This window comes from Mya arenaria, chromosome 11 (genome assembly GCF_026914265.1).
Source record: "Mya arenaria isolate MELC-2E11 chromosome 11, ASM2691426v1".
NCBI lineage: Eukaryota > Metazoa > Mollusca > Bivalvia > Myida > Myidae > Mya > Mya arenaria.
In genome coordinates, this window is record NC_069132.1 from 33,984,716 (window position 1) to 33,998,843 (window position 14,128).

A 14,128-nucleotide genomic window follows, 5' to 3' on the forward strand; every position below is an offset into this window, starting at 1 on the left:
AGAAGTACATGTATGATCCCTGTGTCCAGACCTACAAGAAGTACATGTATGATCCCTGTATCCTGACCTACAAGAAGTACATGTATGATCCCTGTATCCAGACCTACAAGAAGTACATGTATGATCCCTGTATCCAGACCTACAAGAAATACATGTATGATCCCTGTATCCTGACCTACAAGAAGAACATGTATGATCCCTGTATCCAGACCTACAAGAAGTACATGTATGATCCCTGTATCATGACCTACAAGAAGTACATGTATGATCTCTGTATCCAGACCTACAAGAAGTACATGTATGATCCCTGTATCCAGACCTACAAGAAGTACATGTATGATCCCTGTATCCTGACCTACAAGAAGTACATGTATGATCCCTGTATCCAGACCTACAAGAAGTACATGTGTGATCCCTGTATCCAGGCCTACAAGAAGTACATGTGTGATCCCTGTATCCAGACCTACAAGAAGTACATGTATGATCCCTGTATCCAGGCCTACAAGAAGTACATGTGTGATCCCTGTATCCAGACCTACAAGAAGTACATGTGTGATCCCTGTATCCAGACCTACAAGAAGTACATGTATGATCCCTGTATCCAGACCTACAAGAAGTACATGTGTGATCCCTGTATCCAGACCTACAATAAGTACATGTGTGATCCCTGTATCCAAACCTACAATAAGTACATGTGTGATCCCTGTATCAAGAACTACAAGAAGTACAATCATGTTTGATCCATGTATCTACAAGAAATACATGTATGATCCCTGTATCCAGACCTACAAGAAATACATGTAAGATCAATGTATCCAGGTCTACAAGAAATACATGTATGATCCATGTATCCAGGCCTACAAGAAGTACATGTGTGATCCCTGTATCCAGACCTACAAGAAGTACATGTGTGATCCCTGTATCCAGACCTACAAGAAGTACATGTATGATCCCTGTATCCAGACCTACAAGAAGTACATGTGTGATCCCTGTATCCAGACCTACAATAAGTACATGTGTGATCCCTGTATCCAAACCTACAATAAGTACATGTGTGATCCCTGTATCAAGAACTACAAGAAGTACAATCATGTTTGATCCATGTATCTACAAGAAGTACATGTATGATCTATGTATCCAGGTCTACAAGAAATACATGTATGATCCATGTATCCAGGCCTACAAGAAGTACATGTGTGATCCCTGTATCCAGACCTACAAGAAGTACATGTGTGATCCCTGTATCCAGGTCTACAAGAAATACATGTATGATCCATGTATCCAGGCCTACAAGAAGTACATGTGTGATCCCTGTATCCAGACCTACAAGAAGTACATGTGTGATCCCTGTATCCAGACCTACAAGAAGTACATGTATGATCCCTGTATCCAGACCTACAAGAAGTACATGTGTGATCCCTGTATCCAGACCTACAAGAAGTACATGTGTGATCCCTGTATCCAGACCTACAATAAGTACATGTATGATCCCTGTATCCAGACCTACAAAAAGTACATGTATGATCTATGTATCCAGACCTACAAGAAGTACATGTATGATCCATGTATCCAGATCTACAAGAAATACATGTATGATCCCTGTTTCCAGGCCTACAAGAAATACATGTATGATCCCTGAATCCAGACCTACAAGAAATACATGTATGATCCCTGTATCCATGATCCTTTTATCCAGACCTACAAGAAGTACATGTATGATCCCTGTATCCAGACCTACAAGAAGTACATGTATGATCCCTGTATCCAGACCTACAAGAAGTACATGTATGATCCCTGTATCCAGACCTACAAGAAGTACATGTATGATCCCTGTATCCAGACCTACAAGAAGTACATGTATGATCCCTGTATCCAGACCTACAAGAAGTACATGTATGATCCCTGTATCATGACCTACAAGAAGTACATGTATGATCCCTGTATCATGACCTACAAGAAGTACATGTATGATCCCTGTATCCAGACCTACAAGAAGTACATGTATGATCCCTGTATCCAGACCTACAAGAAGTACATGTATGATCCCTGTATCCAGACCTACAAGAAATACATGTATGATCCCTGTATCATGACCTACAAGAAATACATGTACATGTGTGATCCCTGTATCCAGACCTACAACAAGTACATGTGTGATCCCTGTATCCAAACCTACAATAAGTACATGTGTGATCCCTGTATCAAGAACTACAAGAAGTACAATCATGTTTGATCCATGTATCTACAAGAAATACATGTATGATCCCTGTATCCAGACCTACAAGAAATACATGTATGATCCCTGTATCCAGGCCTACAAGAAATACATGTATGATCAATGTATCCAGGTCTACAAGAAGTACATGTATGATCCATGTATCCAGACCTACAAAAAGTACATGTATGATCTATGTATCCAGACCTACAAGAAGTACATGTATGATCCATGTATCCAGATCTACAAGAAATACATGTATGATCCCTGTATCCAGGCCTACAAGAAATACATGTATGATCCCTGAATCCAGACCTACAAGAAATACATGTATGATCCCTGTATCCATGATCCCTTTATCCAGACCTACAAGAAGTACATGTGTGATCCCTGTATCCAAACCTACAATAAGTACATGTGTGATCCCTGTATCAAGAACTACAAGAAGTACAATCATGTTTGATCCATGTATCTACAAGAAATACATGTATGATCCCTGTATCCAGACCTACAAGAAATACATGTATGATCCCTGTATCCAGGCCTACAAGAAATACATGTATGATCAATGTATCCAGGTCTACAAGAAGTACATGTATGATCCATGTATCCAGACCTACAAAAAGTACATGTATGATCTATGTATCCAGACCTACAAGAAGTACATGTATGATCCATGTATCCAGATCTACAAGAAATACATGTATGATCCCTGTATCCAGGCCTACAAGAAATACATGTATGATCCCTGAATCCAGACCTACAAGAAATACATGTATGATCCCTGTATCCATGATCCCTTTATCCAGACCTACAAGAAGTACATGTATGATCCCTGTATCCAGACCTACAAGAAGTACATGTATGATCCCTGTATCCAGACCTACAAGAAGTACATGTATGATCCCTGTATCCAGACCTACAAGAAGTACATGTATGATCCCTGTATCCAGACCTACAAGAAGTACATGTATGATCCCTGTATCCAGACCTACAAGAAGTACATGTATGATCCCTGTATCCAGACCTACAAGAAGTACATGTATGATCCCTGTATCATGACCTACAAGAAATACATGTATGATCCCTGTATCATGACCTACAAGAAGTACATGTATGATCCCTGTATCATGACCTACAAGAAGTACATGTATGATCCCTGTATCCAGACCTACAAGAAGTACATGTATGATCCCTGTATCCAGACCTACAAGAAGTACATGTATGATCCCTGTATCCAGACCTACAAGAAGTACATGTATGATCCCTGTATCCAGACCTACAAGAAGTACATGTATGATCCCTGTATCCAGACCTACAAGAAGTACATGTATGATCCCTGTATCCAGGCCTGCAAGAAGTACATGTATGATCCCTGTATCCAGACCTACAAGAAGTACATGTATGATCCCTGTATCCAGACCTACAAGAAGTACATGTATGATCCCTGTATCCAGGCCTACAAGAAGTACATGTATGATCCCTGTATCCAGGCCTACAAGAAGTACATGTATGATCCCTGTATCCAGACCTGCAAGAAGTACATGTATGATCCCTGTATCCAGACCTGCAAGAAGTACATGTATGATCCCTGTATCCAGACCTACAAGAAGTACATGTATGATCCCTGTATCCAGGCCTACAAAAAGTACATGTATGATCCCTGTATCCAGGCCTACAAGAAGTACATGTATGATCCCTGTATCCAGGCCTACAAGAAGTACATGTATGATCCCTGTATCCAGACCTACAAGAAGTACATGTATGATCCCTGTATCCAGACCTACAAGAAGAACATGTATGATCCCTGTATCCAGACCTACAAGAAATACATGTATGATCCCTGTATCCAGACCTACAAGAAGAACATGTATGATCCCTGTATCCAGACCTACAAGAAGTACATGTATGATCCCTGTATCCTGACCTACAAGAAGTACATGTATGATCCCTGTATCCAGACCTGCAAGAAGTACATGTATGATCCCTGTATCCAGACCTACAAGAAATACATGTATGATCCCTGTATCCAGACCTACAAGAAATACATGTATGATCCCTGTATCCAGACCTACAAGAAGTACATGTATGATCCCTGTATCCAGACCTACAAGAAGTACATGTATGATCCCTGTATCCAGACCTACAAGAAATACATGTATGATCCCTGTATCCAGACCTGCAAGAAGTACATGTATGATCCCTGTATCCAGACCTACAAGAAGTACATGTATGATCCCTGTATCCAGACCTGCAAGAAGTACATGTATGATCCCTGTATCCAGACCTACAAGAAATACATGTATGATCCCTGTATCCAGACCTGCAAGAAGTACATGTATGATCCCTGTATCCAGACCTACAAGAAATACATGTATGATCCCTGTATCCAGACCTGCAAGAAGTACATGTATGATCCCTGTATCCAGACCTGCAAGAAGTACATGTATGATCCCTGTATCCAGACCTGCAAGAAATACATGTATGATCCCTGTATCCAGACCTACAAGAAGTACATGTATGATCCCTGTGTCCAGACCTACAAGAAGTACATGTATGATCCCTGTATCCTGACCTGCAAGAAGTACATGTATGATCCCTGTATCCAGACCTACAAGAAATACATGTATGATCCCTGTATCCAGACCTGCAAGAAGTAGATGTATGATCCCTGTATCCAGACCTGCAAGAAGTACATGTATGATCCCTGTATCCAGACCTGCAAGAAATACATGTATGATCCCTGTATCCAGACCTACAAGAAGTACATGTATGATCCCTGTGTCCAGACCTACAAGAAGTACATGTATGATCCCTGTATCCTGACCTGCAAGAAGTACATGTGTGATCCCTGTATCCAGACCTACAAGAAGTACATGTATGATCCCTGTATCCAGACCTACAAGAAATACATGTATGATCCCTGTATCCAGGCCTACAAGAAGTACATGTATGATCCCTGTATCCAGGCCTACAAGAAGTACATGTATGATCCCTGTATCCAGACCTACAAGAAGTACATGTATGATCCCTGTATCCAGGCCTACAAGAAGTACATGTATGATCCCTTTATCCAGACCTACAAGAAGTACATGTATGATCCCTTTATCCAGACCTACAAGAAGTACATGTATGATCCCTGTATCCAGGCCTACAAGAAGTACATGTATGATCCCTGTATCCAGACCTGCAAGAAGTACATGTATGATCCCTGTATCATGACCTACAAGAAGTACATGTATGATCCCTGTATCCAGGCCTACAAGAAGTACATGTATGATCCCTGTGTCCAGACCTACAAGAAGTACATGTATGATCCCTGTGTCCAGACCTACAAGAAGTACATGTATGATCCCTGTATCATGACCTACAAGAAGTACATGTATGATCCCTGTATCCAGGCCTACAAGAAGTACATGTATGATCCCTGTGTCCAGACCTACAAGAAGTACATGTATGATCCCTGTATCATGACCTACAAGAAGTACATGTATGATCCCTGTATCCAGGCCTACAAGAAGTACATGTATGATCCCTGTATCCAGGCCCATAAGAAATTCAAGGCGTCCCGGAAACAGACCGTCGAAAGATCAGTTGCCGTCCGTCTACCCGTCCACTGAGCAAGCAAACATCGGCGGAACTGAATACTGCAAAGACCACCCAAAGGAGATGATCAAGTTTTATTGCCCGACCCACGGAGACCTTGATGTGGTAAATGTGTCGTACTCGACTATCGCAGCTGTAAAGTCAATAGCATCGATGACGTTGCTGATGACTTTAAAAGTATTTGATGTAGCGTTTTACCTTATTGCATGTAGTAAAACAATAACCAGCATATTTTATTTCTAGCATATATGAGTCTCAAGGGATACCAAAAAACAAAAACAAACATGAAAATATAGCTGTCAGAAAAAAACGATATTAAAACATATCAATCCAATTTAAGAAACATTTTGCAGAGGAATTTCGACACGCGGTTAGACAGAAAAAGATAATCATATATTTATATAGATATTTCTTAGTCGGAGTTGTGTTATGTTGAACTTTTACCGAACAATTGAAATACCCCACGGGGGGCAGATCAGTATTTGCGTTACATGTAGTGTAGAGTAATGTAGGGTACATTGGCACACTTTTTGAACATAAGTATTTGGCATTAACACTTTTTTTCCTCATGAAAACAAAATACTCAATACTTTCAATTCTTATAAGAACTTCCTTGATTCGTGCTTGTTTTACCATTCAAGTCTTCAGACGTCCATTGTTGATAGTGTCTGTTTATTACCCGGTTTCTGTCTTGTTCCTAGTTTAACATCCGTTTACGCCCTGAACCATACTGAATATTGAAGCTGTAACTTTATACAAGTTTGCATCGTTGTTTCATTTACATTTATAAAATTGACATGAAAAGTGATATACATACAGACCTGTATTGTTTTCAGCTCCGGTTCTTGATCTCTTTACTGTGACGTGGAACGGGGCGGATATCAACGTCAGAGCGTCACAGGACAAGGAAACCTGCTGGTTCACCGGCTCTGCTTTGCTCTCTCCTGGTCTCTTCCTTTTGGCCGATCGGAATTTCAACTGTGTCAAACTGGTGGACGTTAGTTTAATCATATTTTATTGCTCTTTTGTAAAGAATTATTTTGCATACAATTTACATGTACATTTACAATCAAATAAAACAAAAAGAACAAATGGGTTGGGCTACAAGTTATTTCAACATTAGTTTCAGCCCTTCCCAGGCGTCAATATAGCGTCAATGTCGTTTAAATATATGATTTAACGTAACTAGAACAAAGAGATAACGTTAATTACTTTAGAAAAAAGAAGAAAAGAATTGATTGCCACCAAAAGAAAATACAATGTAATAACATCCCAGACCGTTTATATCGTGATTGAGGGTGATATCAAAAGAAACGTTTCGTTAATTTTATGTACTTTAGAACTTCAATAAAAAGCACACTTTTTTCATCGACTGTGTTATCTTCTATCCCAAATAATAATTTAGATGTACTTAAAGGATGAAATATTCGAGTATTTCGAAAAAATAACACGCGTTCTTCGCCGTATCTACTACATTTAAAGAAATAATGTTCTGCATCTTCTGTGCCTTGCCCAAAGTCACAAATAGGAGTATCACGAAGAAATTTTATGTGGAGATGTGCATTAAGGTTGCTACAAGCATTTCGGATTCTTGTATGGTGTATATTTGAAATTCTGTCCCCGACAAGATAATATTTCGGAACAACTGTGCCTTTGTATGTGTCTTTTAAACGTGCCTTAAATTCGTTAAGCGTGTTACTGTTACGAAGGTGAACATCAAGCCGGTTCCACAAATCTCGATTTCGAGTAAATACTTAAAAGTCTAAGTATTGTGAAATAATTCTGTCTGTTTCGAAGCGGATAATTGGTTGTTTGTTCAATTGTCTGTGGTATTTGTTCGCGAAGATACTGTGGCAAGCTACCGAACTTTTGACGATACATGAACATTAACTTTTGCATTTCCCTGCGCTCACTTAGTGGAATCCAACCAATTTCAATTAAAAGTCTATCATTAGAAACTGATCGGGTTAACCCATTTACTACTCTAGCCGCTTCGTATTGCATTTTTTCTAAACATTCCTTCTCATTGACCGCACAATTATCCCAAACTAAAGATGAATATTCCAGCAAAGGTCGCATAAACGAGATGTATTTGATTAAGCGATTACCAAGTTTATATTTTAACAACCTCATTGACCCAAGCACTTTAGAGACTGATTTAATAATTTGGCTTATATGTTCGTGCCATGTTCCATTGGCTGTAAACCAAAGCCCTGAGTGTTTACGGTTTTGAACAAAGTTCAAAAGTTGCCCTCGAACACGATATTTGGTAGAATCTGATTGCACAGCGTAAAAAACATAACTTCTGTCTGGGGATTGAACTGTACAAGCCATTGTTTTGGTGGACGTTACAACCCGTACTGTCACGTCTCGGAGCCACCATGATGTAATTCCCTGGGACGTGTGTGTGCTCTCTATTGACCAGGCCGCCGTGACTCTCCCTTCGAAGTCAATGATTCCGCTGCTATCTACAAAAAGAGGACAGTTGTCATGTGGAAAGAAAATTTAAGTATCGTCTGAGTGTTGTGGTAATGCGTCTTACAACAATAAATTACAACTTAAACCTGCGTCTTGACGTATTGACATTGGATGGTCATATTACATTTCAAGAAGATGATGGAAAACAACTTTTCCGTACACCTCTTTATCTGACTGTGTCAGCTTTAACACCACCGACCTGTACGTGTCTGACTTTTCTGCACACATCGTACTCCAGCTGTCCTTGTGCGGGAAGGTACTGCGGGAATACCGAGACAAGCAGCTCATAGATCCTTTGTCCATAGTGGAGGTAGGGCCGGGTCAGTTGCCCGTGTGTGGGCGACGTAGCCAAAACGTGATGCTGCTGACGGAAAGGGACGGCAATATGGCGGAAATACTGGGACAGAGGAAATGACTGAACAATCCCTACTCCGTGTCCTTCTGTCTGCACACATGTGCCATGTCTTTTTGTCCACACACACGTGCCATGTCCTTCTGTCTGCACACACGTGCCATGTCCTTCTGTCCACACACACGTGCCATGCTCTTCTGTCCGCACAAACGTGCCATGTCCTTCTGTCCACACACACGTGCCATGTCCTTCTTTCCACACACACGTGCCATGTCCTTCTGTCCATACACACGTGCCATGTCCTTCTGTCCGCACACACGTGCCATGTCCTTCTGTCCGCACACACGTGCCATGTTCTTATGTCCACATACACGTGCCATGTCCTACTGTCTGCACACACGTGCCATGTCCTTCTGTCCACACACACGTGTCATGTTTTTCTGTACACATACACGTGCCATGTCCTTCTGTCCGCACACACGTGCCATGTCCTTCTGTCCACACACACGTGCCATGTTCTTCTGTCCACACACACGTGGCATAGTTATCGGGATGTGCGACAATGACTCACTGAATGTGTTTAAAGGCCTAGTTTAAGTTTAAGAATGTTTGGCATGATCATCCCCGCTGTGCTTCTCCTGCTAATTGCACTGATGTCACAGTCGGGCCGATTTTCTGTGTATTCGTGTATTGGCTCAGGGCTATTTAGGGTCCATTTGTATAACAAAACTTTCAAAACTGCACAGCAGGATACTCAGATGAGAGATCTGATAAGAGGGATCAAGGCAAGTAGATTAAGGTCAATAAACAGAGGTTGTGTACTATACACAGTTTTCGGGGGGGGGGGTTCACTTATACAGGGCATAAACTAGGCCTTTAATGCAAACTGAAAGCATTTTTCATTAGTTGTGATTTTTTTCTTTCTATTCAAGTAATTATCAATGACGTTTGAGCAACTCAATAGTAAATGTATCAATTTAATCTTCAACATAAGCTTACAGTAATGAATGCGTTGTAAAAAGGTCTTATCAAATAGGATGACCAATGCAATTCATGAAATCCGAAATGGAAGAAAAATATGGAATGTGCTTTCGGTATCAGATCTTTGTTAAAATGAAATAGCAACAAAAGCCATATATGTATATATTTCTTATAAATGTAAGACGTTTTTTTGCAGTTCTTTTTTGCAATAAGTAGGAAAACGAATTAGTGTCAATGAAATAGTGTAATAGGGTCTTTTTTGGTGTGTATTACTTTTGTTTAACCTGTTGAATAAATTTACATAGTTATCATTACTTATCTCAAAAGACTCCACAACTTTTACTATATAAAGATCTGAATTCTTCCTATTTTTAAAGTTAAAACATGTTTCACATGGTATTGGCTTGATATCGAAAATGAATGTAACGTATGTTACTTTCTACTTTACACATATAGAATGAACATAACCGAACATCTTAAACATCTCAATTTTAAAACATTATTGACCAATTCATGTAACGTCGGTTAAAAAATCCTATATAGACCTATTTTTCCTAATTTCATTGAGAATTTAGAAACGGGTTGAACATCACATATCTAATATTGTCGCATCAATAATGTGTTAAAATTTACATTAAATCAGATTTGTGTTCTCCTATTTCCTAGCAAATATAGACCACATTTTTAATAAACTAAACCACATTCAAAGCAGTTGTTAGACTTGGTAAGAAGTATCTACATAACGCTCAGGGTCATATTTCTTGGTGGGGGATTAGATAGTCATTATGTCTAGGGAGGTGAGGATTATTTCTAGGAGGTGGCGGTCATTACTTTACAACGAACTATTACAAAATTAACGTGTGGCGGATTCGTGGTCTAGTGGCAGCTAGCACACTTCCGGGAGGGACGTTAAATGGGGGTCCCGTGTGACAGTGCTATACACTTTTGCACGTAAAAGGACAAGGGCAGCGCTAACCAAGGTTACATTTTATCTGTGCACTAATGCTCCAATGACTAAAAATCTTATCGAAGCACTCGCCAAATGAGCAAGACCCGAGTGCGAGTTTAATAAAGCTTATTATCAGCATTCAAATCATTTATCCATTTCGTTTTGCCTGAAGTTAGTCCCAGGCGTCCAATCAGACGTCTGGATTATACTTTATTAATTATACATTACGAAATGTTTGCAGCCAGGATATACGTTATGACTTGCTTATTAATGCATCAGTCAATTGTAACCATGCCCCCCCAGGTCCGGGGAAAAGCGGGGACTTTGACTTTCGGCATGAAAACAAAACCACCGCATTCACTCGGCACTGCGGGGCCACCTCAAAGGTTAAAACACGGCCCAAGTCCCCCGCTATCACCGGTATACCACGGACCTGGGAGGGTCGTGGTTGCAATTGACTGGTGCATAAATTTAGAATAGTAAAACCTTTTTCCGTACAATTACTCAAAACAAAACATATGGACACAACTAAGATTTGGATACGCGTGAAAGGTTCTGAACAAGGCACAGAACACCATGCGCGAGGATTTGGATAAACAAGCGGCCATGGTAGATGCTTTTTCTCCCACAAAATAAACAAACGATGAAACTCTCTAGTCGGTAGTGCACGGCCTCTAAACGCCAGCTCTACCACTTTACGGTAGTGCAAAGAAAAAGAGCTGTCGACACTTCCGTGGTGGAGCTGTGCCCTATGTTTACATGAACAAACGTGAGTATGATTTATATTTTATTTGCTAATTTCATTTAACGGACATATTTCGAAAATCGGAGAATGTGGTACCGTGTAAGAACACTTTTACTGTAGGCTGGTTACTATTTCGTTTCAATATTGTGCAAACTGTGGTGTCAGGAGCTTTTCTCCCGAATCGAACTTGTGCATATTTTGAAATCTGATTGCATAGCAAGTACATTTCGGTGCTTACACACCCCGTAAGAACATTCTCACGCATGCAAACATAACTGTTATGTATAGTACCTATGCCGGAACACAACAAAACTGATAAGCACTTCTTAAAAGGAAAAATGCACATATTTATAAAAGTGGTGGAGCTGTTGCCCTAGTGGTGGCGATATCGAGTATGTTTTGCGCCTGAAGTAATATAAAAAGTAAACGCTTTTGGAATGAATACAAAAGTTGATACATATAAGTTGATACCTTTGTTTGATAAAACGATCATATTTGAATTTAAGGGACGTAACAACTTCTCGTCGCCGAAAAGTATGGTATGCATTATTAAACTCCTTGTTGGCTTTAATAGCTACTAATCTTTGTCACTTGCATGTGTATGTATACACAATTACTTGATTCATTCGATACAATTTTGAAAAGAATTGAATTCAAGTAAATGTTTACAAATGTTATTATCAATTAGATATGCAGAAATGTTGTTTTCACAGATGCGGATTACGAATGCGAATTGCGTGTACATGGGCTTCTGGTCATATGTTCAAGTGCATGCCCACTTTCTGTTCCAACACAGTGAATACCCCTGTGCTTTAGGCGCTTTGATTACACTTTGACACGTGACATCCTCTCGTCCTATGGTAACAACTGAATTGTGTTGGGCATTGATGGTCCTGAATATGGTCTCCGTGGCCTAGTGGTTAAGCACCGCCTACGGAGCGGTATGTCGTGGGTTAAATCCCTGGCCGCGTCATACCGTCAGACGTTAAAAGTTGGTACAAGTAGCTCCTTTGCCTGGCGCTTGGCATTTAAAGGGTAGTGCTTGGAAAAGTGGTGTACTCAGTACTGGTTTAACCCAGGAAAATTGTACCCCGTGTATCGGTGCTTTACACCGATCATGTAAAAAAACAAGGGTTTTTTTCGAAAAAGAGCTAGGGTATCGCATCCGGACTTCCTTGTATCCCACCACTGTCTCTTCAGCGTGCTGTCCCTTCAGCAAAAACAAAAGACCCCGTTGGAAAGAAGTGGTTGCACTTTCACGGGTTATCCTTGACCGCAAGGTCTTAAGAAATACATACATACATACGTACATACATCCCTTAACCTAGAGCATGCACTGAACACATGTTTAGGCCACCAGTGAATGCTTTTTGACGAAAAGTGAAGCGATAGACCTGGTCCCAATTTCTTAACAATATTAAGCATAACAAGCTTAAGTATAAACCATATTTTACAATTAAAATGAGTTCATTGTTATTATCATAAAGATAATAGACTTATATAGTCCCAGAACTCTTTAAAATGATGTTATACCAAAACAGTGACACAAAATTAGTGACCTTCTCTCGATCCTTCTATAAGACACTTTAGAATGTTCGAGAAATTGGGGCCTTGTTACAGACATGATAAAAATGAACAATGACTTCTTCATTAAATTGTATATTCTACATACAGTAATGCGCAAGTAAGCAGAGGAAAACGTGATACTATATAGGATCATTACATTTATGTTATAGAACTTAAATGCAAGGGACATAATCACGATTCGTTGCCTCAGAGTGTCATCGTCAGTATTACCATTCTTGCCGGCTAAGATAGTCGTCTTTTTTGTTAGCATATTTGAATCAAATCTGGATGTCGAATAACTACAAATTTGTTGTATACAAACGTATAAGGCAAATACCTTGTGGTTTTCGTTGTGGCGTTAAAAGCGTCGATAAAGATTAAAGATATGTACAACGACCTGGGGATGGTGTCAATGCTGCTTTCATGTTAAACCTGCATATTATCATAGTCCTAATCGTACATTAAGAATTTTAATTATTTAAAAAAGAGTTCATTTTGACACACTTTATGCTTATCATTCGTACCAATGTTTCACTTGAATGAACTGTCCTTACAGGGCGTTCTGAATGAGGTTATACTGATTAAGGATTGACTCCTCGTGTTCTATTGTCGTAGCACATTTATTGCTGTCCATTGGCCCCCATTAGTTTCTTTTTCGAATTCGGGTATACTTATTGTTCAACGAATTGCAAGGCATGTCACTTAACGAAGAATTAAACAATGTTTATGTTATGTTATACATATTCATGTATGTTTGTATGACTGGAAAATATGCCTTTTAATCGGGGATTATGTTATATTCCAGTTTATGCGATAAACTCAGGCAACACAACACATTTATAACAATCATTTTATGGTTCTTAAAATCGTTTTTACACTATCCCACACGGACAAAGTCTAAGCGACACGAAGGAAGAAAATACACGTTTTTTATTATTGAAATACAAATTGAAAACAACGTTAAATATGAACTTACACTAAGCAATATTGACCAAAATGATCCTATAACATATAGAAATGTTCAAAAGTTCATTCCTAGCCAGATACTATTAAAATACGACATAATATATATTTTTGTTTGCTATGACAAATTCAAGTGTTCATCTCCATTTATCTCTGTTAAAAAATCAATCTTTACACCTAAACTTCATTCCTAAAAGGAACGGTGTTTCGGCATTTGCGATTATCTTCCGCACGCAACGTCTCCGGATATTTTCGGATCATGAATTTCAATTA

At 39.5% G+C, this 14,128-nt stretch overlaps 1 protein-coding gene across 1 annotated transcript; it reads left to right on the top strand.

The window, feature by feature from the left end:
• The first annotated feature begins 332 nt into the window (after nucleotides 1-332).
• Nucleotides 333-1,639, top strand: LOC128208483 (uncharacterized). Its single transcript, XM_052912046.1, has 2 exons — nucleotides 333-734; nucleotides 1,142-1,639. The coding sequence occupies exons 1-2, from the start codon at nucleotides 333-335 to the stop codon at nucleotides 1,637-1,639; spliced, it is 900 nt and encodes a 299-aa protein (XP_052768006.1).
• Nucleotides 1,640-14,128: the final 12,489 nt, after the last annotated feature.

Coding starts and splice junctions, on each gene's coding strand:
- LOC128208483 (XM_052912046.1), top strand. CDS start 333: ATGTATGATCCCTGTATCCTGACCTACAAGAAGTACATGTATGATCCC. Junction 735..1,141: donor ACTACAAGAAGTACAATCAT/GTTTGATCCATG, acceptor CTATGTATCCAG/GTCTACAAGAAATACATGTA.